This window comes from Mustelus asterias, chromosome 12, assembly GCF_964213995.1.
Source record: "Mustelus asterias chromosome 12, sMusAst1.hap1.1, whole genome shotgun sequence".
Classification (NCBI taxonomy): Eukaryota; Metazoa; Chordata; class Chondrichthyes; order Carcharhiniformes; family Triakidae; genus Mustelus; species Mustelus asterias.
Window position 1 is genome coordinate 50,284,777 of NC_135812.1, and position 26,656 is coordinate 50,311,432.

Below are 26,656 nucleotides of genomic sequence, written 5' to 3' on the forward strand. Positions count from 1 at the left end.
TACACAGAGAGTGGTGGGTGCCTGGAACTCGTTGCCGGGGGAGGTAGTGGAAGCGGATACGGTCGTGACTTTTAAGGGGCGTCTTGACAAGTCCATGAATGAGATGTGAATAGAGGGATATGGTCCCCGGAAGCGTAGGGGGTTTTAGTTAAGTCAGGCAGCAGGGTCGGTGCAGGCTTGGAGGGCCGAAGGCCCTTTTCCTGTGCTGTAATTTTCTTTGTTCTTTGAAATATTCTTTTGTAACGCTACCAGCATGGGCAGACCCTAACCATATTGCTCACTCAGTAAGTCTGCATCACCAATGCGGCATGTTGATTCTCTCCCCACCTGGCAAAAAAGTTGTATAAATTCAGCAAAAATAAATACACATCCTAACCTGATCATTCCTCTTATTCCAGCTGTGGATTGCCCATTCACTCATTACAATTACACACTGACTCACTAACTGAAATCTTGCTGCCATTTACGCTGGTAGATCTTACTGTGCACCCCACATCCAGCCCCCACCCCACCCCCCGCAGGTTTCCCAGCAGTGAGGGATGCATTCATTGGGAAACCATGTTGAGAACGACGGGACCATAAGATCCCGCCGCTGCCAGCGAGCAGTGCGCCAGCTTCCAGCTCTGCAAAGTACACCGCGGAGAGGGAGGAAATTCCCACCCACTGTTCTCATTTTGAGGCCCAATGAAAAGTTAAAAGCAAATTACCCCGATGTTGGAATCTGAAACAAAAACACGAAATGCTGGAAAATCTGACAGCCTCTGTGGGAAGAGAATAGCGCCAACGTTTCGAGTCTGGATGACCGTTTGTCAGAGCTAAAGGAACAGTTGTTGCTCTCTGGATTATTTAAAACATTTATTCGTGGGACATGGGTGTCGCTGGCTGGCCAGCATTTATTGCCTATCCCTAGTTGCCTGAGGGCAGTTGAGAGTCAACCACATTGCTGTGGCTCTGGAGTCACATGTAGGCCAGACCAGGTAAGGGCGGCAGGTTTCCTTCCCTAATGGACATTAGTGAACCAGATGGGTTTTTCCAACAATCGACAATGGTTTCATGGTCATCAGTAGATTCTTAATTCCAGGATTTTTATTGAATTCAAAATCCACCATCTGCTCTGGTGGGATTCAAACCCGGGACCCCAGAACATTAGCTGAGTTTCTGGACTAATATTATTAAGTTATTATTATATTATATTAGATTATTAAATGGTATATAGACTGTTATCCTCACATAAGTACAGATCACGGTTCGCCTGTACATCCCCTCCATTTATCCTACTTGGCATTATTTATCCTTACTCAAAACTCTATTCTCTCGCCACAGATGCTGCCAGACCAGCATTTTCTGTTTTTGTTTCAGATTTCCAGCATCCGCAGTATTTAGCTTTTGTAAAAACCTATCAATTTCTTTTGGGAATAGAGTTCCATATTTCAACAAAATGGGAGAAAAAGCCACTTGCTCATCTCTTTCTGAAATGACGTAACTCTAACTCGGAGATTTATGTTGTCTTGTTCCCAATTCCCCCACTAGCTTGTCTGTACCGATCCTATTGAATGCATTTATCATTTTATAAACACTTCCAACTGCCTGAACTCTGGGGAATGAGAGACACAGTTATGCAATCTGTCCTCATAATTTAATTCTTTATCTCCTGCTCCCAGTCTGGTGAATCTGAGCTGTCTCGTCCCCAGTGCTAATTATCCTTCTGGAGATGTGATGACGGCCAAGGAAAATTCAAAGAAGCCTCACATTTTACTCTGAAAGATAAGAAAGGTAAGGATCGTTCCGAGATGGTGATCAAAGAAGTATCAATCACTGTATCAGACAAATGTTTGGAACAATATTCTTTCTCCACAAACCATATATCTGCTTTATTCTGAGATCTTTCTATTCAGGTGGTACGGTGGCACAGTGGTTAGCATTGCTGCCTCACAGTTCCAGGGACCTGGGTGGGTCACTGTCTGTGTGGAGTTTGCACATTCTCTCTGTGTCTGCGTGGGTTTCCCCCCGGCGCTCTGGTTTCTTCCCATACTCAAAGGTGTGCAGGTTAGGTTGATTGGCCATGCTGAATTGCCCCTTAGTGTCAGGGGAACTAGCTAGGGTAAATGCATGGGGATAGGGCCTGGGTGGGATTGTGGTCAGTGCAGACTTGATGGGTTGAATGGCCTCTGCACTGTAGAATTCTATGATTATCTTCTGCAGAAAGCAAATCTTCTCTTTTAGAAATCATTCAAATTGGTGGCAGCAGAGATACGCAGTGTGATTAGAATCTGTGCCAGACCCCATCACCCTCTGGCTGGGAACAGTTTGTCAGACTGTGCCAGCCTCTGTCAATAGCACATATCAGGCCCCCGTAGGTCTCTGCTCCCGGGTGGAGAGCGGACGTCATTTGGAAACGTGTAGGAGGTTCCAGTTGGGGTTGGATTTTACCGGTCCTTTGGGAATGGCTGGGAGGTGAAGCGGTCCATAAATCAGTGCGGGAAGCCAGTGGGTGATGTACCCGTAGCTCCTGCCACAATTTCACCTTGCCAGTGGGAGTGAAGGTGGCAAATGCTCAGAGCCCAGTTCAGCCATTTCAGTGGCCAATTAAGAGCCTTTATCTGCATTTCCAAATCTACCAGCAATGACCTGTCCTGTAGCTGTCTGCTCCTCACCAAAACACGGCTGTTGCTGATGAGAGGCAGCTCTGGGTCCCACTGCCCAGCAAAGTAGGTTTGCCTCCCAACTTCAATCTGATTGGTGGGACCCCCGTTAACCCCACTAAATCCAGTCCCGTGTTACTGAGGTGAGCTGGGTGAGCTATCTCTGTGTGCTTCAGTAAAAAGTAAAGTTTATTCATTAGTCACAAGTAAGGCTTACAGTAACACTGCAATGAAGTTACTGTGAAATTCCCCTGGTCGCCACAGTCCGGGTCAATGCACCTAACCAGCACGTCTTTCAGACTGTGGGAGGAAACCGGAGCACCCGGAGGAAACCCACGCAGACACAGGGAGAACGTGCAAACTCCACACAGTGACCCAAGCCGTATTTGAACTCGGGTCCCTGGCTGTGAGGCAACAGTGCTATCCACTGTGCCACCATGCACACCTCATTCCAAAACTAAGCAGCAAACAATTGCTGCATTAATTTCATTTTTACTTTCAATTGTAAGATGCTAATTTAAGCTACGCCCCGGCATGGCTGCTGCACTGAACGGTACCCAAAGCATGCACATTGTACACTCCGTTACACGCTTTGGAATGTGTGTGCGAATGTGTGTAAAATATGCGTGCACGAATATATGTGTGCGTATATGGCCGAGTGTGTGTACGCATGTGCATGTATATGTGTGCACGAATTTGTGTACATGTGTATGCATGAGTGTATGTCTGAACGAGTGTTTGGGTGTGTGAACGAGTGTGTGTGTACGCACAAGAGCATATGTATGTGTATGAGTGTGTGTACATGTGTGTGCATGAATGTGTGTGCTCAAATATGTGTTTGCATATGTACGTGCCTGTGTGTGCGTGTGCACCCAAGGTGACTTTGAAACATTGTCAGTTTACAGCATCTAGAGGTTAGACCTTCATAAGGGCGAGTTAATTACTCACAGCTCACCTTAGCAGCAGGATAATACACCATGCACCACATGGTATAAAACCCTACTTATCCAGCAGAATATCATTTGACAAAAGTAGTTGTTCCTGGGCGATCCGTCAGTTACAAAATAGGAGAGGTTTACAAAGCTAATAAACCCCTAAAACAGGCCTATCTCCTGGTGTGTCCTAAAACAGGCCTATCTCCTGGTGTGTCCTAAAACAGGCCTATCTCCTGGTGTGTCCTAAAACAGGCCTATCTCCTGGTGTGTATGTGGTGTCTGTCTATCTGTCGCTTAGGACAATACAGCAGAAGCGAATCACCTGACTTGAGAGACCAATGGAAACACAGAGATTGATCACTCCAGATGGTGGAGTCCTCTCTCAGACATAATCATCGGGAAGCCATGTTGTAAGTGTGTAAGGACTGGAGCTCTGCTCCAGGGCAGCCCGGAGCTGCAACCCTCCTGTACCTAAGTTTCTCTTATCAAGAAATATCTTTAGTTCCTGACAAAGTCTCAAATTTCTTGATGATGTTCAAATGCCGCAATATAACAGCTCCGATCCTGGCCCTACCTCCTCTGCTATCAGATTGGTTCTGGTTTAGAATTGGGAAGGTGGCGTTGCCGGGGGTTGATGATCCAATAAACCCCGGAGTAGGAGCAGGAATATCTGACCCATGTTTGGCAGGCAGGAATACTGGGACCATTCTCTGTTTCAGCAGGAGAAAAACCAAGGAGGGATCTCAAAGGTTCATGGTGCCCTCACTAAAGTGAATGGAACCCTGCGATAGGCTTTAATACAAAAGCAAAATACTGCAGCTGCTGCAACTCTGAAATTCTAAAGAAACATCACAGACCTGAAACATTAATTCCTATTTCTCTCTCCGCAGATGCTGCTAGATCTGCGGGATACTTCCTGCTTTTTCGATTTTACACTGATGGGTCCATGGGACCAATTCTTCAGGGAATCCCCTGGATTACTGAAAGTGGGAGCAATGGATCCGAGAGACAATCGATTGTCTCTGGGATCCAGAGCCCTTGTCTTGAGCAACACATGAAAAGCCAGTGGTCCAGCCCTTCTCAGGATTTCCAGATTGGCAGTCACACCAGGTGGGCAAAGCTCCTGTACCCAGATTGCAGTCACATCAGGAAAGACGTCTAACAACTCAGTGTAAAATGTTTTAAAAACTAACCTTTTTCTTCATTCTTTGGGTGGTGATCCCATTGGTGCTCTCTGCTAACTGACTCATCTGCTAGTATAAATAACCTTCCTGATTTACTGACTCCTGCTCCCCTTTGGATAACATTCTCTCTTTTTGATTCTTATTTATTTTCACCAATCACTCGTGGAATGGGTTAGAATGGGCAATGTGGCAACCAAGATCCTTTTTATATTATATGTCCCTGATTTAGGGGAGGTGGTGGCTGTAATAAGTCTGCGGAGGCAGAAGTCCCTTCATCAAATTCCCTTTATATACAAGTGCGAGCAATTAGCAGTCTACCTCCAGGGTGCCAGAGGAACTGACACTCCCAGTTAAATACAAGGCAAAGACTCCCTGATTGGCCCATCAATTGGATCCTTAATCAGGGAGTTCATACTCCAATAGGCCAACCTCAATGGCCTGATTGAAGTCATTACAGTGGTGTAGTGATGTTGTCACTGAATTAGTAATCCAGGGACCCAGGGTGAGATCTGGGGACCCGGGTTCGAATCCCACAATGGCAGATGGTGAAATCTGAATTCAATAAAAATCCATAATTAAGAATCTACTGATGACCATGAAACCATTGTCGATTGTCGGAAAAACCCATCTGGTTCACGAATGTCCTTTAGGGAAAGAAATCTGCCGTCCTTACCTGGTCTGGCCTACTTGCGACTCCAGACCTACAGCAATGTGGTTGACTCTCAACTGCCATAGGATATAGGAACAGAATTAGGCCATTCAGCCCATCAAGCCTGCTCCACCAATCAATCATCACTAATATGATTTGCATCCCAATTCTCCTGCCTTCTCCCCTTATTCTTTCAAGAATCTATCTATCTCTGTCTTAAAGACACCCAATGACCTGGCCTCCACAGCGCTCTGTGGCAATGAGTTCCACAGATTCACCACACTCTGACTGAAGAAGTTCCTCCTCATCTCAGTTTTAAAGGGGCATCCCTTCACTCTGAAGTTGTGCCCTCAAGTTCTAGTCTCTCCCACTAGTGGAAACATCCTCTCCACATCCACTCTATCCAGGCCTCTCAGTATTTTGTAAGTTTCAATTAGATCCCCCCTCATCCAGCCAAACTCCATCGGGTATAGACCGAGACTCCACAACCACTCCTCGTATGGCAAACCCTTCACTTCTGGGATCATTCTTGTGAACCTCCTCTGGATCCCCTCCAAGCTGGAAATGGAGGGCAGTTAGAGATGGACAATAAATGCTGACCCAGCCAGCGACTCCCACATCCTGTAAAAATGAATTAAAAAGAAAGTAATTCCATTTTAAAACAGAGCCTGAAACAGACTTTTTAATGGTGGGGGCCCCTTTCAAAATGGCCGTGGTAACAGACAGCGCTGGTATTAACAGGACAGTGAGGCTGCTATCACCCTGTTAACACCACACAGGGAATCTCCACCCCACTCCCAGCCAACTGCATTCCTGCAAAGGCAATCACTGACTGTCATCAAAGAACAAGGCTCGCATGAGAAGAATCTTGAGTTTACTCACATAATGCTTGTCGTCATTTTCATTGTAGGCCAGCTTCACAACACCGTAGGAGCCCTGTCAATGGTTCAGAGCCCGAGTTAGTCATTGATAAATAGTAAACAATACAACTGAAGAGAAAACATGTGAGCTTCAACAATACTAACAAAAAGGTTATTTACTCAATGTGATATTTATAAAGTTAAGGGCTGTGAATCCATGGGCTTTCTCAGTAAGGACTAGGAATGAAGCTGGGACTCGGATGTGATGGATATCGGTCTTTCCCGGAAGTTTCCTTCTGTGATTCCGCCTCAGAGACGATGAGGCACAGAAAGGGTTCTAACAAATTGGGAAATTTCCAGTCCCTGGTCTCAGAATCGTAGAATAGAATCATAGAATGGTTACAACACAGAAGGGGGACATTCAGCCAGAAGTGTCCTTGCTAGCTCTCTGTAAGAACGAATCAGCTCACCCAACTCCCCAAGCCCTTTCCTTGTAGCCTTGCAAATCTCAATGTTCAGGTCTTTACCCAATTCCATGATGGAACCTGCCTCCTGCACATTCTCAGACAGTGTATTTCAGATCCTAACCACTCACTGTGTGAATCTGTCTCCACCACACTCTCAGACAGTACATTCCAGATCCTAACCACTCACTGTGTGAATCTGTCTCCACCACACTCTCAGACAGTGCATTCCAGATCCTAACCACTCACTGTGTGAATCTGTCTCTACCACACTCTCACACAGTGCATTCCAGATCCTAACCACTCACTGTGTGAATCTGTCTCTACCACACTCTCACACAGTGCATTCCAGATCCTAACCACTCGCTGTCTGAATCTGTCTCTACCACACTCTCACACAGTGCATTCCAGATCCTAACCACTCGCTGTCTGAATCTGTCTCTACCACACTCTCACACAGTGCATTCCAGATCCTAACCACTCGCTGTCTGAATCTGTCTCTACCACACTCTCACACAGTGCATTCCAGATCCTAACCACTCGCTGTCTGAATCTGTCTCTACCACACTCTCACACAGTGCATTCCAGATCCTAACCACTCACTGTGTGAATCTGTCTCTACCACACTCTCACACAGTGCATTCCAGATCCTAACCACTCGCTGTCTGAATCTGTCTCTACCACACTCTCACACAGTGCATTCCAGATCCTAACCACTCACAGTGTGAATCTCCCTCCTGCACATTCTGAGACAGTGTATTTCAGATCCTAACCACTCACTGTGTGAATCTGTCTCCACCACACTCAAACAGTGCATTCCAGATCCTAACCACTCGCTGTGTTTTTTAAAAATGTCTTTGTGTCATCATTGGTCCTTTAGGTGACCTTACACAAATGTCCTGTGGTTCTTGGTTTTTCTTCCCTCAATGGGAACAGTTTCTTTCTATCTTCTCTTTCCTGATCCCCTCTTGGTTTTGAACTCCTCTATCAAATCTCCTCTTGTCCTGTTCTCGAACGTGGACAGTCCTGGCTTCACCAACCTATCCATGTAATCGAACTCTCTCATGCCGGGAAACACTTCTGGAAATCCTTCCTGCACTCTTTCTAAAGCCTTCACATCCTTCCTAAAGTGCGTAGCCAAGAAACTGGACAAAAGACTCCAGCTGAGGCCAAACCTTCTAGAAAGGTTCACGATAAATGCCTTGCTTTTGTTCTTTGTACGTCTATTTATAAAGCTCAGAACTCTTGTCGGTTTTATGAACAGCCCTGCCACCTCCATCGATTATTACACAAATTATCTCTCTGCATTCTTTCTCTGAAATGAATCACATTTCTCAACATTAAGTTTCATCTGCCACTCGCTCGCCCACTCCACCAACCTGTCTGTCTCCTTCTGAAGTTCTGCACTATCCTCCCCACTGTTCACTTTATTGCAAGTTTTGTGCCATGTTGTCATTGTGCCTTTTGCACCCGATCGTTATTCTAGGTTAAGGAAAGCAGGGGTCCTCACACTGAGACCTGGGGAACCTCCACCCGTAAACTTCCTCCAGTCTCCAAAGCAACTGTACACCATCACTCTGCTAATTCCATGTTCCCACTGTCCCTTTCATTCCATCAGCTCCAACTGGAGAATTCTGCTGTGGACGCCATGAAGTAGACTTTGTACATTATACAAATATATTAATAGCAAGTCTTTATCAACACCCCATAACTGTTAACATATACAGTACAAGGATGAAGCTGACTCAATCCTTGGTCTTTACACATCTCTGTCCATCTCTAGGCTGACCCTCACTCTGGGTCATGTGCCTTCTTACATCACTGTGTTCTCAGCCCCACATTAACCCTTTACGTACCAGACCCTAATACTAGACCTTTCCCTGAGTCTTTTAGGGTGGCATGGTGGCACAATGGTTAGCACTGCTGCCTCACAGCGCCAGTGACTCGGGTTCGATTCCCGGCTTGGGTCATTGTCTGTTGGGGTTTGCATGTTCTCCCCGTATCTGCGTGGGTTTCCTCCGGTTTCCTCCCACAGTCCGAGTGGTGTGCTGGTTAGGTGCATTGGCCATGCTAAATTCTCCTCAGTGTACCCGGAGTGTGGCGACTAGGAGATTTTCACAGTAACTTCATTAATGTAAGCCTAATTCCGGCCTTTGGGGTGCCTGCCTGTGAGGAGATTGTACATTCTCCCCGTGTCTGTGTGGGTTTCCTCCAGGTGCTCTGGTTTCCTCCAACAGTCCAAAGATGTGCAGTTTAAGTGGATTGGCCGTGCTAAATTGCCCCTTAGTGTCCCAAGATGTGTAGGTTAGGGAGGTCAGTGGGATAAATATGTGGGGTTATGGGGGTGTGGCCAGAGTAAGATGCTCTGTTGGAGATTCGGTACAGACTTGATGGGCCGAATGGCCCTCTTCTGCACTGTTGGAATTCAATGGTTCTATGATCCAAGGACAGTTCATCGCCTTTATCCACAGCAGATATTCATTACTTCTTCAAAGAAGTAAGTTGGTTAAACATAATTTCCCTTTCACAAAACTGGATTGACTCTGCCTGATTACCGTGAATTCTTTCAAATGCTCTGCTATAACAACTTTAATAATGGAAAACATTTTCCCTATGACAGCTGTTAGGTTAACTGGCCTGTAGTTTCCTGCTTTCTGTCTCCCTCTCTTTTTGAATAAAGGAGTTAAGTTTGCTATTGTCCAACATTCCCTGAATCAAGGGAATTCTAAAAAATTAAAACCATTGCATCAACTATCTCCCTCGCTACTTCTTTTCAGAACCAAGAATGAAGTCCGTCAGGTCCTGGAAACTTGTCAGCTTAAGTTTGATACTATCTTTAACTTCTTTAAATTAACCATGCATAGAGTTCTTTAAATTAACCATGGCCCATCAAGTCTGTACCGAATCTCCAACAGAGCATCTTACTCTGGCCACATCCCCATAACCCCACATATTTATCCCACTGACCTCCCTAACCTACACATCTTGGGACACTAAGGGGCAATTTAGGGCGGCACGGTAGCACAGTGGTTAGCACTACTGCTTCACAGCTCCAGGGACCTGGGTTCGATTCCCGGCTTGGGTCACTGTCTGTGTGGAGTTTGCACATTCTCCTCGTGTCTGTGTGGGTTTCCTCCGGGTGCTCCGGTTTCCTCCCACAGTCCAAAGATGTGCGGGTTAGGTTGATTGGCCATGCTAAAAAATTGCCCCTTAGTGTCCTGAGATGTGTAAATTAGAGGGATTAGCGGGTAAATATGTAGGGATATGGGAGTAGGGCCTGGGTGGGATTGTGGTCGGTGTAGACTCGATGGGCCCAATGGCCTCTTTCTGCACTGTAGGGTTTCTATGATGGATAGTTTTCTTTTTTTGTTGGAAGTGTATCTATTCTATGTGTTCTGAAATAACTGCCATTACATCTCTTTAAAGTTTAAAAGTTTTAAAGTTTAAAGTTTATTTATTAGTGTCACAAGTAGGCTTACATTAACACTGCAATGAAGTTATTGTGAAAATCCCCTAGTCACCACACTCCGGCGCCTGTTTGGGTACACTGAGGGAGAATTTAGCATGGCCAATGCACCCTAACCAGCACGTCTTTCAGAATGTGGGAGGAAACCGGAGAACCCGGAGGAAACTCACGCAGACACGGGGGAGTACGTGCAGACTCCGCATAAACAGTGACCCAAGCTGGGAATCGAACCCAGGTCCCTGGTGCTGTGAGGCAGCAGAGCTAATCACTGTGCCACCCTACTGACCTATTGTGGTTGTTATTTTTCTTCTCACACCTTGTGGCGCACAAGGCAGACTTTCATTGGTTTCCGCAGCTAGTTTTATCCTGGAACACGTCACTAGCCTGAGGCTTGTAGCTTGAGGGGCGCCACTGCACACCAAGTACAGCTGACCAGTCTCTCTGCTCTTACCCCCTCCCATTGGCGAATGTTGGAAGGATTTTGCAGCTTGATACTGAACTCTTTGGCCACGTTATGAATGCACCTTCTTTTGGCCATCAAGTCCTGCGGTGGGACTCGCCCTCAGGGATTGTGGCTCAGTGTCAGGAATGCTATCCACTACGCTACAAGACACCCTAATAACCTAATTTGCCAGTTCACTTTGGCTAGCTCTGCTTTCATGTCCTCATAATTGCCCTTGTTTAAGTTTAAAACACTAGTCTTGGACCCACTCTTCTCTCCCTCAAACTGAATGTAAAATTCAATCATATTATGATCACTGCTACCGAGGGATGCCTTCACTATGAGGTCATTAATTAATCCTATCTCATAGCTCTTCTCTCAATGGAGCTTTATTTTCTCCACATCTGTCATTTCAGTGGGAAATTTGTACGTTGAAGTGTCCTTTTCCTTACTTTTTCTGCATTCTTGTAACCATTCTGTGATCCAAAACTCTACGGTTAGATGAGTATCTAGCAGTGAGTTCGAGTCCCAATAAAGTAAAATTGTCAAATTGAATTCAAGAACATTTGTGAGTTGACATCAGAAAAAATGGTCGGAATATCTGGAAAATCCAGGCCTGTAGTTAACTCTCGAAACCCTCTGTAAATTTCCCCACCACTTACTCAGGACACCATTGCTGATATCCCAGAAAGCAAATATAAAAGAAAATGTACTCAATCTGAAAACCATATGTAATGAGGGATAGGGATACAGGAGAGCAACATTTCCAATTCTTGCTGTTGGGTTGAGATTAACTTAATGCTAACTCGCAAATCGAGCATTTACCTTTCCGATCTCTGTCTTCAGCCTGTACTGGTTCAACTGCATAGAGTCCTGCGGGGGAAATAGAGCAAAGAGGAGTTAATTCCGGCCATTCACATTTTAACAAGACAAGACGAATCAACCTGCGAAGCTCATCCCTCCTCAGCACCCTCACGCTTGGTGGCACAGTGGTTAGCACTGCTGCCTCACATCACCAGGGACCCAGGTTTGATTCCCAGCTTGGGTCACTGTCTGTGTGGAGTCTGCACGTTCTCTGCCGTATCGGAGTGGATTTCCTCCGGGTGCTCCGGTTTCCTCCCACAATTCGAAAGACGTGCTGGTTAGATGCATTGGCCGTGCTAAATTCTCCCTCAGTGTACCCGAACTGGCCCCAGAGTGTGGGAACTAGGGGGTTTTCACAGTAACTTCATTGCAGTGTTAATGTAAGCCTACTTGTGACACTAATAAATAAACTTAAACTCTGATTGAGGTCAGGTACCAACTGACTCAGTTTCTTCCCTGCTGCCATCAGACTTTTGAATGGACTTACCTCGCACTAAGTTGATCTTTCTCTACACCCTAGCTGTGACCATAACACTACATTCTGCACTCTCTCGTTTCCTTCTCTATGTACGGTATGCTTTGTCTGTATAGCACGCAAGAAACAATACTTTTCACTGTATACTGATACATGTGACAATAATAAATCAAATCAAATCAAAGACTGGACTGTGGCAACTGCATTCTGGACAAGCAGAATCTAGAAATGAATTTTCAATGAAAGACCTGTCCTGGTACTTTGATTCCTAAATGGTGAATGCTTTCAGAATGGCTTTACTTTGATCAACGTTTTAAACAGGCCACTGTGTTCGCTTCTTAAGGCAGCCTCATAGAAAAAGCAGGGCCCAATTCTTTGCCGGATGGGCAACTAGCCAGTAAACTGCTTGGCTGAGCCTCCATCCAGCTAGGAGGGCACGTCACGGTGATTCACTCATTAATAAAGCTGGCTGATACAGAGACACTTTTAACTAGCAGCATTTCCCAGTCTTCAGAGCTCTGTGTACAGGGTTAACATTGGGGGATGAAGCAAAGGGATGATTCTTTTTCTATCAATTTACATAGTTGATCCTTTTAAACAAGATATTGATTTTGTCTCTGGCAATGACCTTGTGACTAGCCCCAGCAGTGGAATAAGGTGAAGAATAATGTATTGATTCTCTGCTCAATGAGACACACAGAATCAAAAGAGTGGCTTAATGAGGAAATAGTATCTGAATAAATTGCACAGGGCAAAATACTGCTGTGTTTACACAATGCAATGCAACGCTCTAAATTTTTTACATAGTGGGGTTTAACTCTCTGCAGGGTTTTTACACAGTGGGGTTTAACTCTCTGCTGGGTTTTTACACAGTGAGGTTTAACTCTCTGCTGGGTTTTTACACAGTGGGGTTTAACTCTGCTGGGTTTTTACACAGTGGGGTTTAATTCTCTGCTGGGTTTTTACACAGTGGGATTTAACTCACCTGTATTTTTACACAGTGGGATTTAACTCACCTGTATTTTTACACAGTAGGGTTTAACTCTGCTGGGTTTTCACACAGTGGGGTTTAACTCTGCTGGGTTTTTACACAGAGGAGTTTAACTCTCTACTGGGTTTTACACAGTGGGGTTTCAATCTTTGCTGGGTTTTACACTGGGGATTAATTCACTGATGGGTTTTTACACAGTGGGGTTTAATTCGCTGCTGGGTTTTTACATAGTGGGGTTTAACTCTGCTGGGTTTTAACAGTGGGGTTTTACTCTGCTGGGTTTTAACAGTGGGGTTTTACTCTGCTGGGTTTTTACACAGTGGGGTTTTACTCTGCTAGGTTTTTACACAGTGGGATTTAACTCTGCTGGGTTTTTACACAGTGGGGTTTAACTCTGCTGGGTTTTTACACAGTGGGGGTTAACTCTGCTGGGTTTTTACACAGCTGCTGGGAGGCCAAGGTTGTGAATCCCATCAATACTGCATGGCTGGGTTTTTACTGATGAATGGCACTGTATCTCTGGTCCCATTCAATCACTCCTGCTTCAATGCTGGCTCCCATGTCCTGATCAGAGTGCAGTCACACAACTGTCAGACATGAATAGATCAGCATTCGTGTTTTCTGGAATATTCCATCATGTCACTCAGAGGTTTGTCCTCCCAGGCACTGATCCTAACAGAAAGCTGGAATCGATTCTGTTTTATATTCTAACATGAATGATAAGTTTATGTAACTGTTGCCCAGGTGAATAGATAACAATACCTTGCTGATATACAAGACGGTAACACTGACAAAACACAGTGCAATGTTCAGCACCATTCGCGACTCAGATACTAAAGCAGTCCATGTCCAAATGCAACAAGACGTGGACAATATCCAGGGCCAGGACAGCAAGTTTGCTTTTATCTAAAGGACATTAGCAAGCCAGATGTGTTGTGATAATCGACGGACACTTGGATTTTTTTCTGATTTCTAATTGGAATTCCAATTATCTAACCTCCCTGAGGGGATGTGAATTCTCATTCTAGCCAGTCCAGGTCTTTGATTAGGGGACTAGCAACAGCATTTTTAAAAGGAGGTCTGGTGGTGCAGTGGTCATGATGTGGAGAGCCAGTGGTAGCCAGAAGCTCGGGGTTCGAGTCCCTCCCCAGACTTGACGGCCATGGAAGGTGCGTTCGTAACAGGGCCAAACAGGCCAAGTATCAACCTGCAAATCCTTCCAAACACACCAGTGGCTGACGGGAGCGGGAGAGACTCCTGGTCAACCACCCTTGATGTGGAGTGACACCGCCTCAAGCTATAAACCCCTGGTGACAGACTAGCGACCTGTTCCAGGAATTACTAGCTATGGAAATGGACAAAAGTCTGCCTTTCATAGAAATCATAGAAACCCTACAGTGCAGAAGGAGGCCATTCGGCCCATCGAGTCTGCACCGACCACAATCCCACCCAGGCCCTACCCCCACATATTTTACCCGCTAATCCCTCTAACCTACACATCCCAGGACTCTAAGGGGCAATTTTTTAACCTGGCCAATCAACCTAACCCGCACATCTTTGGACTGTGGGAGGAAACCGGAGCACCCAGAGGAAACCCACGCAGACACGAGGAGAATGTGCAAACTCCACACAGACAGTGACCCGAGCCGGGAATCGAACCCAGGACCCTGGAGCTGTGAAGCAGCAGTGCTAACCACTGTGCTACCGTGCCGCCCAATCTCCAGACAGTGGTGTTCCCAGGTATCTGCTGCTCTCATCCTTCTAGATGGTAGGGGTCGTGGATTTGGAAGGTGCTACCTAAGGAGCCTTGGTGAGTTCCTGCAATGCATCTTGGAGATGGCACACACTGCTGTCACTAGCTGCAGGAGAAGAAGTGGAATTGGAACAGCATTGCTAACTGTCAAATCCAGTAGACCCAATAAGACTGTTTACACAGTTTCACTCTGAGGCTCCAGCTTTGACCTCAGGCCAGGAATCAGGGAGACTAGTCACTCTCTTATTCATTCGTCAGTTGTGAGATCACTGATGAGGCCAGCAGTTGTTGCCCATCCCTAATTGCCCTCAAGATCAGCGAAGAGTTAAAGTTAAAGTTTATTAGTTACAAGTGGGCTCACATTAACACTGCAATGAAGTTACTGTGAAAATCCCCTAGTCGTCATTGCTGGAGTCACATGTAGGCCAGACCAGGTAACGACAACAGATTTCCTTCCTTAAAGGACATTAGTGAACCTTTGGATTTTTATAACAGTTAATGATAGTATCAGGGTTACCATTACTCAGCCTAGCTTTCAACTAATTCCATTTAAATTCTACCAGCTACTGTGGGATTTGAACCAGAATCCAGAGGAATCAGGCCTCTGGATTATGAGTCCATTACCATTGAGCCACTGTCTCCCCACTGTCCTCACTGACAAGCCCCAACGTGACTGGAGCTTGCCGGCATTATTTGGTAAACGACATGAGTGTTGCAGCAACATTGAGAAGGAGCAGAAATGTGGCGCAGCCTCACCAGCTCATTAAAGGGGAGTGCTGGGCAGATGGAGCAGATGGAAAACTGGCACAAATGAAGAGACTGAGAACTTGGCAGAAGAAAACGTTCTTGGCTCAAAACTTCCAAAATAAAATTTCCAATTCCAATGGTCCTGCCATTTTCCACTATAACTAACACCCAAGGACTATCAGCAATATCGCAAGTGGGTTTTTTTTGTTCATTCTTGCGATGTGGATGTTGCTGGCCAGGCCAGCATTTATTGCCCGTCCCTAATTGCCATTCAGAAGGTGGTGGTGAGCCCCCTTCATGAACCACTGCAGTCCATGAGGTGTAGGAACACCCACAATGCTGTTAGGGAGGGAGTTCCAGGATTTTGTCCCAGTGAGAGTGAAGGAACAGCTGATATATTTCCAAGTCAGGATGGGGAACCTCCAGACGGTGGTGTTCCCAGGTATCTGCTGCTCTCATCCTTCTAGATGGTAGGGGTCGTGGGTTTGGAAGGTGCTACCTAAGGAGCCTTGGTGAGTTCCTGCAATGCATCTTGGAGATGGCACACACTGCTGTCACCGAGCCTCAGTGATGGAGGGAATGAATTCATAGAATAGATTTCAAAGATTCCCTATAGTGCAGAAGGTGGCCATTCGGCCCATTGAGTCTGCACAGACCACAATCCCACCCAGGCCGTATTCCCGTAACCCCACATATTTACAGTCCTAATCCCCCTGACACTAGGGTCAATTTAGCATGGCCAATCAACCTAACCAGCACATCTTTAGACTGTGGGAGGAAACCGGAGCACCCAGAGGAAACCCACGCAGACACAGGGAGAACGTGCAAACTCCACACAGTCACCCGAGGCCAGAATTGAACCCGGGTCCCTCAGACTGCGGTGAGGCAGCAGTGCTAATCACTGTGCCACCGTGCCGCCCCTGTCGAAGGTGGTGGATGGGGTGCCAATTAATTGGCCTGCTTTGTTCTGGATGGTGTTGACCTTGAGTGTTGTTGGAGTTGCACCCATCCAGGCAAGTGGAGAGTATTCCATCACACTCCTGACTCGTGCCTTGTAGATGGTGGACAAACTTCAGGAAATCTGGAGGTGAGTTACTCACTGCAGAATTCCTAGCTTTTGACTTGCTGTGGTAGCCACAGCATTTATATGGCTGGTCCAGTTCAGTTTTTGATCAATGGTAACTTCCAGGATGTAGATAGTGGGGGATTCAGCAATGGTAATGCCATCGATTCTCTCTTGATGGAGATGGTCATTGCCATATATATATACATGCCAGTCCTGTACTGATCAAAACAGCACTCAGAACAAACTGAACAGATCTCGAAAACAGACGACTGCTGAACACCCAGTTCCAAAACTATATGTTAATTCTTATCTTGTATTGCAGTTGTTTAGTACATGCTGTCTCTGACGACCAAAACAATCCTTGCAGCTGTGGCCATAAAAACCTGTTTTGGTTATGAAAAGCCTGTTTTTGCTTTGCATTGTACTTTCAAAAAAGCAGTCAATGTTTCCAGCTGACCCAGCATGCCTTCTGAATCTTAAAATGTGGTTAAGTTAGCTTTAAAATGTAGTCAAGTTAAGTTTTTTTAAGCTTAGCATTTAAATGTAATTGCACGGGCAGAAATATCTTAAAATGAAGTCTTTGCATAAATGAAGCAAAGAGTGCAAAGTATGCCGTCCTTACTCAGTCTGGCCTACATAACTCCAGAGCCACAGCAACGTGGTTGATTCATAACTGCCCCTCTGAAATGGCTGAATAAGCCAATCAGTTCAGCACAATTAGGGATGGACAATTAATGCTGGCCCTGCCAGCGATGCCCACACCCCATGAACAAATCTTTTAAAAAAGCGCATGGAGTGAATCGAACTGGCTGAAGACTGACATCCGTGATAACAGACACTGATCTGAACTGAAATTCCATTTTAAGGTAGACAAGACCAGCTTGGATCAAAGTTTTACTGCTTTTTCCCTCCTCTCTCATCTTATCCTTTTCTCTGTTTCATCTATTTTTTGTTCCTCCTTTTATTTATTATAGTTTATTTTATTTGCCCAAAATGAGCAGTTTTATCATCGGAACAATACTCCTTTGTCATTTGCTTTTGATATTTCTTTCCTTGCCCTCTCTCCTTTCTGTTTATCCTTCAGTTCTGGTGAAGGACTCGGTCTAAAACATCGACTGTGCCCCCCCGCCCCCCCCCACACAGCTGCTTCTGCCCTGCTGCAAGTTTGCAGTGTTTTGGTTACAGCTTTTATGGGAATATTGGGCACAGTAGGAACCGTCTGTTCCTTCATTCAATTAGATCATGGTTGATCTACAGGTCATCCCCAGAAGGGAAGAACAGTTTGTACCAGAATTCCTATTTCCCTGTTTTACTGGTGTTCCATTTTAAAGTGTACAATTCAGGCCAGTAGTCATATTTCCCCGTCTTGCTTTTAGCTCAGCTTCATTCCATGTGGAGAATAGATTGTGTAGGGAATTGTTCATGCCCAGGTTCGTCTGTTAAACCCAGCAGAAAAACTCAACAATCAATTTGGTTTTAATAATAAGTCAGGTGTCACCATTGATACTGTCCTTTGTGAGTACACTTCTAAATTCCTCTAAAAAATGCACCTTTTGTCCAATGAGTGTGATCCAAGATGTTCATGTTATGCTGAGGAACATGAGGCCATTTGGGACTGATCCATCATTCAATTAGATCCTGACTTATCAGAATCTCAACTCCATTTAGCTACATAGAATTATAGAATCCCTACAGTGCAGAAGGAGGCCATTCGACCCATCGAGTCTGCACGGAACGCAATCCCACCCACACCAGCCCCATAACCCCACATATTTACTAATATATTTGCTAATCCCCTGACGCTAAGGGTCAATTTTAGCATGGCCAATCCACCTAACCCGCACATCTTTGGACTGTGGGAGGAAACCGGAGCACCCGGACGAAACACACGCAGACATGGGGAGAGTGTGCAAACTCCACACAGACAGTGACCCAAGCCAGGAATCGAACCTGGGTCCCTAGCACTGTAGGCAGCAATGCTAACCACTGTGCCACCGTGCTGCCTGTCATGTTGTTATGACGATATATGCACCAATCGCTGGGCACATGGGAACAGGTGCACCTGGATTTGTTCTTCATTCTTTGATCCCCTTACCCAGCGTAGATCCATCAATCTCAGCCTCAAAACTTTCAACTGGACCCCACACTCTATTTATTTTGTGCTCTAATGTCCTGACATTACAACTTGAGAACCCCGACATGAAGGGAAGGTAATCCATGCTGACCCCTCTCCCCAAAATATCAATTCTGGGACCCTTCCTCACCCCTCCACCCCTCCCTCCCCTCCACTTCCCCTCCCGGCCATAGTTAATGTATCCGTGTGCTCCGAGTGCTCTCCGGTGCCTCCTGAGCAGTGCACATCGTGGAGGGTGCTGGCTGCCTGAGTGCTCACCTCTGAAATCCCCCTCAGCAGTGAAGGCGCCTGGGTAACGCTTACGTAGACCTGTTGTAAATGGCGCTGTGAGACTGTAACACTAACCACTGTGCTATCGTGTCACCCACAAAATATTCTGAATCTTTCTGGGAGCTCTTTGGTTAACGCGGTTAACTTCTCATCCGAAACACAGCACCTCCAGCAGTGCAACACTCCTTCAACACTGCACTAGGGGATGTGCGCAAGTCCCTACCTAGAGTAGGGTTTGAGCACCCAACCTTCTCAGAAGGGAGGGTGGGACTACTGAGCAGCAGCTGATACTAGGCAGGAGACAGGGGCAAGTCGTTGAAGTTACAAAGAGGATACAAAAGAAGTTAAAAGTTTTTAAAGTTTATTTATTAGTCACAAGTAGGCTTACATTAACACTACAATGAAGTTACTGTGAAAATCCCCTCGTCGCCACACTCCGGCGCCTGTTCAGGTACACTGAGGGAGAATTTAGCATAGCCAATGCACCTAACCAGCACATCTTTCAGACTGTGGGAGGAAACCAGAGCACCTGGAGGAAACCCATGCAGACACGGGGAGAACGTGCAGACTCCACGGAGACAGTTCACCCGAGGCCGGAATTGAACCCTGGTCCCTAGCGCTGTGAAGCAGCAGTGCTAACCACTGTGCCACCATGCCGAAGTTACAAAGATAGAGGATAGTTGAGGTTACAAAGTTAGCTTATCTAAGGAGGAGCAGAAAGAAGGAATGCCTAAAAGTGGAACAGAAAAGTGGAAAACAAAAGGATATCAATGCAGCTTCCACACTTTGCTGGAGAGTGGTGGATAATCATACCACAATCAGACAACACCAATATTAGAATACAGCAATAAGGTGCATTACCTCGGATTCATCCATGCTGCATGTAACCATTCGAATCTTCAGCCAACCAAACCCGAGAGATCATCACACTTAGTCAGCACTCCACCACCTTTCCCTCAGGAATGAGCAGGTCCCAAAAGCCTCTTGCCTCTGTGCCTTTTGGCGAGAGGGCGGAGCTCCTGGTACCACCAGGGCCAATCAGCACTGAGGCTCTGCCACAATAACAGCTGAAGAACAGTTTGACGGTCAGCATGCTCTCCATCTGCTGTCACTGTGTGACCTGATGCACTGATACTGCTGCTGCACAAGGCAACTCACATTCTAGGAACAGGCCCAGCATCCTTTATCAGCTCCCTCTGCAAGAACGGAGCTGTTACGTGTATGACAGTTTGACTGACTCCTGTGGGACAGGGGGCACTGGAATTATAAAAATACTGAGAGGCCCAGATAGAGTGGACGTGGGGAGGATGTTTCCACTAGTGGGAGAGACTAGAACTCAAGGGCACAACCTCAGAGTGAAGGGACACTCCTTTAAAACTGAAATGAGGACGTGGGGTTTGAACTCATGACAGCATAATAATTATTGTGAAGTTAGTGTTTGTAAAGTTATTTAAAAATTGTAAAAATGCTAACAGTTGTAAAATTGTCTGTCTAAAAAAAGGTAGTTTTTTGCTATGCTTAGAGAGTTAAAAGAGATGCAGATGTGAATCCAGTACCCAGACTGAAACAATGTTTGATTTGATTTGATTTATTATTGTCACATGTATTAACATACAGGGAAAAGTATTGTTTCTTGTGCACTATACAGACAAAACATACCGTTCATAGAGAAGGAAACGAGAGAGTGCAGAATGTAGTGTTACAGTCATAGCTAGGGTGTAGAGAAAGATCAACTTAATGCAAGGTAAGTCCATTCAAAAATCTGACAGCAGCAGGGAAGAAGCTGTTCTTGAGTCGGTTGGTACGTGACCTCAGAATTTTGTATCTTTTTCCCGAAGGAAGAAGGTGGAAGAAAGAATGTCCGGGGTGCGTGGGGCCCTTAATTATGCTGGCTGCTTTGCTGAGGCAGCGGGAAGTGTAGACAGAGTCAATGGATGGGAGGCTGGTTTGCAGATTGGGCTACATTCATGATCTTTTGTAGTTCTTTGCGGTCTTGGGCAGAGCAGGAGCCATACCAAGCTGTGATACAACCAGAAAGAATGCTTTCTAGGTGCATCTGTAAAAGTTGGAGAGAGTCATGGCTGACATGCCAAATTTCCTCAGTCTTCTAAGTAGAGGCGTTGGTGGGCTTTCTTAACTATAATGTCGGCATGAGGGCGCCAGGACAAGTTATTGGTGATCTGGACACCTAAAACCTTGAAGCTCTCGACCCTTTCTACTTTGTCCCCATTGATGTAGACAGGGGCATGTTCTCCTTTACACTTCCTGACGTCGATGACAATCTCCTTCGTTTTGTTGACATTGAGGGAGAGATTATTGTTGCCGCACCAGTTCACCAGATTCTCTATCTCATTCCTGTATTCTGTCTCGTCATTGTTTGAGATCCAACCCACTATGGTGGGGTCGTCAGCAAACTTGAAAATCGAGTTGGAGGGGAATTTGGCCACACAGTCATAGGTGTATAAAGAGTATAGTGGGAGGCTGAGAACACAGCCTTGTGGGGCACTGGGGTTGAGGATGATTGTGGAAGAGGTGTCGCTAGCCTAGGCTGTAATGCTGCCAAGATAACAGGTTGCTTTTTGAATTTTAACCAATGTGAAATAGACATTTGAATAGCAGCAGCCTATCGGATTTGAATTTGATGTTTTGATAACCTGTTGACCAATCCTATTGTGGGGGTTTTGGTATGTCATCGAGGGTATAAAGGCCACAGCTCCCAGCTCCAAACTGCCAGAAGACCGCCTGCCAGCGACTGCCACAGATCACAACTAGAGAGAGAGAGTCAGTCAGTGATTGCTCTCTATAGGTATAACAGCCACATTGATGTCTCAAAAGAAAGCCTCATCTCAATTGTAAAGGTACCAACAGAAGAACAGAAGTAGTCAGCAAATAAGACAGAAGATTCTGGAAGACGACAAACCTGATTGCATTTTGAGTGTGACTAAAATTTCTAATTTCTTTGTGAATAAGTGGGAATTATAATTATCTAAACAGTGCTCCATTAGAATTGTGTTTATTCAGTTTGTTATTAATTGAGTTAACCTGTTTACTGTTAGTTAGATAAAATAAAGTGTTACTTGTTGATTTTACAAAGAGAATCTCAAGTAGTTATTTTGATTTGACCACTGAAAGTTGGTGAAGCGCAGATATTACCCCTTCTCACACGCTCTTTAGCAGATTATGAAGGGAGGTACTTCTCTTTGAGTGGTTAAGTGTTAGTTCTGAGAGAGGAGATCAACCTGCCCTTTGTAACATAACACTGAGCCATGTCTGACGGCAAGTGAAGAATAATGAAAAGCCTGCAACTGTAACAAATACAGTTCAAACTAGACAAAACCACGGAAAGGACTCCGTTAGATACAGGGACTGGGAGGGAGCCACACTGATCCAGCAGACCAGGTGAAGTGAAATGTAGTTGCTAATTGGTGGTCCTGAAGATAGTGAAGAGCAGTATAATGAAGAAGCTGCATTATTCAGGAGAATCTGATAAACATGAGAGTGAGGGCAAATACAGAGACAAGATCCTTCCTGATGGATCTGTTGATGCTCAAAGTCCCTGAGCTTCAGGAAAAGTTCAAGACATTCCATAGCCTGATTTGATTTATTATTATTGTCACATGTATTGGTATACAGTGAAAAGTATTGTCTCTTGCGCGCTATACAGACAAGGCTTACCATTCATAGAGAAGGAAAGGAGAGAGTGCAGAATGTGTTACAGTCATAGCTAGGGTGTAGAGAAAGATCAACTTAATATAAGGCAGGTCCATTCAAAAGTCTGATGGCAGCAGGGAAGAAGCTGTTCTTGAGTCAGTTGGTACGTGTCCTCAGACTTTTGTATCTTTTTCCCGACGGAAGAAGGTAGAAGAGAGTATGTCCGGGGTGCGTGGGATCCTTGATTATGCTGGCTGCTTTTCCGAGGCAACGGGAAGTGAAAACAGTGTCGATGGATGGGAGGTTAGTTTGTGTGATGGACTGGGCTACATTCACGATCCTTTGTAGTTTCTTGCAGTCTTGAACAGAGCAGAAACCATACCACGCTGTGATACAACCAGAAAGAATGCTTTCTGTGGTGCCTCTGTAAAAGTTGGAGAGCGCTGTAGCGTACATGCCAAATTTCCTTAGTCTCCTGAGAAAGTGGAAGTGTTGGTGGGACTTTCATAACTATAGCGTCAGCATGGGGGGACCAGGACAGGTTGTTGGTGATCTGGAAACCTAAAAGCGTGAAGTTCTTAACCATTTCTACTTCGTCCCCATTGATGTAGACAGGGGAATGATCTCCTCTATGCTTCCTGAAGTCGATGACTATCTCCTTCGTTTTGTTGACATTGCGGGAGAGATTGTCATCGCACCAGTTCACCAGATTCTCTGGGGGCCATTCTCCCATCCCGAGCGCACATCGCCCAGCGCCGGATATCCGGCGCAGTCTGAGCCATGCTGGAAATTGGTGGGAACACAAGGTAGGTATTTTGCATCTGTTTTTAATGCGATTAGTGGGCACGGGAATGAATTCTCCGGGCCCGCTAGCATCCTTCACCCTGTCAGAATATTTCACGCCTGCGGGGTTCAGACTAGCTCCCCACTTTCAGGGAAATAGCGGGACAACCACATTGGAGTGAAGGGGGCAATCAGGGCCCCCAGCAGTCAGACCTGGGCATAGGCACCCTGGCAGTGCCCAAGGGGCAAAGTGCCCATGCCCAGGGGCACCTTGACACTGCCCACCAGGCATGGGGCAGTGCCAAGGGGGTGGGGCCAAGGGAGAGATCAGTGGGGGTGGGGCATCCGCTGCCACTCTGAATTGGGGTCGGTCAGGGCCGGAGGGAGGCCAGTGATTGGGCTGCCCTGAGGGGAGGGGGTGATGGGATGTGCCGGGGGTGGTTTGTCTAGCAAGGGGAGTGAGGCGGAGTGAGGGTGTGTTGGGTGGGGATCGTCACTGCTGGGGCGTAGGGGGCTGAAGACCAGGGCACTCTGGGATTGGGGTGGGGGAGGTGGCAGAGCTGGCCTGGGAATGGTCATGGGAGCCGTGATTGGGCCATGGGGGTGTTGGGAGGGACAGCACTGTGGGGGTCCCGGGCTGGCCAGAATGCGCAGAGTTCCGGGACTGTCAGCCTCTGGCGTGAATAGGCCCTGCCCCTGAGCTTTTAATTATATTCACTCTGCATTGCACAGAGTGTGGGAGATCTGAGTGTGAAGTTGCACTGAAAAAACCAACATGATTTGCACCAGTTTTCCCGTGGAAGGGGGCAGTCACTATGATGGGTGTGTACTACAGGCCCCCCAACAGCCCACAGGAAGTTGAAGAATGGATATGTAAGCAGATTCTGGACAGATGTAGAAATAATAGGGTTGTTGTAGTGGGAGACTTTAATTTTCCTCATACTGACTGGAAATCCCTTAGGGGCTAGGGGTCTAGATGGTGAAGAATTTGTTTAGTGTGTCCAGGGAGGTTTTTTGGAACAATATTTTGGAAAGTCCGACTACAGAGGGCGCCATACTGGACCTAGTACTAGGGAAGGAGCCCGGCCAGGTCATCAAAGTTGCAGTGGGGGAACACGTGGTGAACATTCCATAAGCTTTCGGCTACTGATGGGCAAGAACGAGTGTTGTCCTAGGGTTAAGGAGGTAAATTGGGGGAAGGCTAACTACAACCGCCCTGCCACCATGCCGCTCAGGAAACACGTCTATACACAAAGGATGGTAGAGGTTTGGAACTCTCTTCCAGAAATAGCAGTTGATGCCAGATCAGTTGCTAACTTTAAATCTGAGATAACGTTTTGTTCAGCGAAAGTATTAAGAGAGCCAAAGGCAGGTATATGGAATTAAGCCACAGATCAGCAATGATCTCAGTGAATGGTAGAACAGGTCCAATGGGCTGAATGGCCCACTCGCATTCCTATGTAGTGGTAGCTGACGTGCTGTAGCCAAGATAAGAAGCGAGGTTAACAATCTAGAATACGGGAGAACAAGGTCAGGACTTGCAAGATACCAGGCCTCCAGCTGTGTGAACAGTTCTCAATGCTTATACTCACAGGAAACAAGTAACTAGAGGCTCAGACATACATTTCACACGCAACTGCAAGTGACAAGATTAGAAGTGGAGACTGGTATATGTACGTGACTGACTGTATAAAGAGTGACTTTGTGGTCAACCACCAGACTGGGTCTTGACTTTCCCAAGACTGTCTCTCACTTTGTTGAATTGGAATAAAGTTTTGTTGCTGACTCTCCTCTGCTGGTGACTGAGGTGTTCCACGACAAAGGCCAACGTTCCATTTGAGTTTTTAATTTTCTTTGTGCTTGATAATTATAGTGATGATGATAGGAAGCATTTCATCACAGACTAAGGCTTCTTTCACCCCTTCAATTGCACAGATTGTATTCAACTTTAGTTTTAAAAAGAATCAACAAATGATACAACACAGAATGAGACCATTCAGCCCATCATACCTGTGTTAGAAGGACTATCCAATTTAGTCCCATGAACCTGCTCTTTCCTCCTTAGCCTCTGAGTAATCTTTCTCCTCTTCAAATAATTGATCCAACTCCCAATTGAAAGCGATTATTGAAATTGTTTCCAGCACCCGCTAACTTGCTGGATAATATTTTCTTCATGTCACTTCTGGTCCTTTTGTTAATGAACTTTGAGGTGACTGTCCCTTTAAGGATTAGTCTGCAGAGTAAGGGTCTGAAGACTGATTGTTAAATGGATAATCAAACTTAAATCCATGTCTTGGACTTACCCACTTCCCCATTGAGGCCTTCCGTGCCCGCTGGGCACCGCAGGGACTGGGTGTATTATCGACCCCTTTAACCACATTTTGATTTCATGTTTTAAGTTTCCTTTCTGCTTTGTTTGTTGTTGCGGGCAGTTCCCTTCTTATCGGGGGCTGCCCCTTTTAATTGTCCCTCAGTTAATTTGATTTACTTTATTTGCTTGGTCATTAAAGATTGACTTACCCACTCCTCAATCAATGGACATAGTTTCGCCTTATTTACTCTAACTAAATTAGGCAGCATTTTGAATGCCTCCGTCAAATCACCTTTGTGCTCCAAGGAGAACAATCCCAGCTTCTCCACATAACTGAAGTCCCACATCCCTGGTATCGATCTGGTAAATCTCCTTTCCATCCTCTCGAAGGTGTCAAAAATTGAACATAATTAATCCTGGGTGTTACCATTGACCAGGAACTAAACTGGACTAGCCATATAAACACTGTGGCTCCAGAAGCAGGTCAGAGGCTGGAAATCCTGCAGTGAGTAACTCACCTTCTGATTCCCCAAAGCCTGTCATAGAATCCTACAGTGCAGAAGGAGGCCATGCGGCCCATCGAGGCTTGAGGTTGTTTTCGTTAGAGAGAAGAAGGTTAAGAGGTGACTTAATAGAGGCATACAAGATGATCAGAGGATTAGATAGGGTGGATAGTGAGAGCCTTTTTCCTCGGATGGTGATGGCTAGCACGAGGGGACATAGCTTTAAATTGAGGGATGAGAGATATAGGACAGATGGTAGAGGTAGGTTCTTTACTCAGAGAGTAGTAAGGGCGTGGAATGCCCTGCCTGCAGCAGTAGTGGACTCGTCAACATTAAGAGCATTCAAATGGTTATTGGATAAACATATGAATGATATTGGAAGAGTGTAGATTAGAGGGGCTTTAGATTGGTACCACTGGTCGGCGCAACATCGAGGGCTGAAGGGCCTGTACTACGCTGTAATGTT

General features: G+C 45.9%; 1 protein-coding gene across 5 annotated transcripts in view; it reads right to left on the reverse strand.

The window, feature by feature from the left end:
- The window catches only part of camkk1a (calcium/calmodulin-dependent protein kinase kinase 1, alpha a), a 319,694-nt gene that overhangs the window by 72,672 nt on the left and 220,366 nt on the right, over window positions 1–26,656 (reverse strand). For all 5 annotated transcript variants that reach the window (XM_078225193.1, XM_078225192.1, XM_078225195.1 and 2 more), the window contains exons 4-5: window positions 11,468–11,515; window positions 6,293–6,346 (exon numbers count right to left, since the gene is read on the reverse strand). In XM_078225193.1, the coding sequence (XP_078081319.1) occupies window positions 6,293–6,346; window positions 11,468–11,515 (102 nt within the window). The remainder of the gene's footprint in view (window positions 1–6,292; window positions 6,347–11,467; window positions 11,516–26,656) is intronic.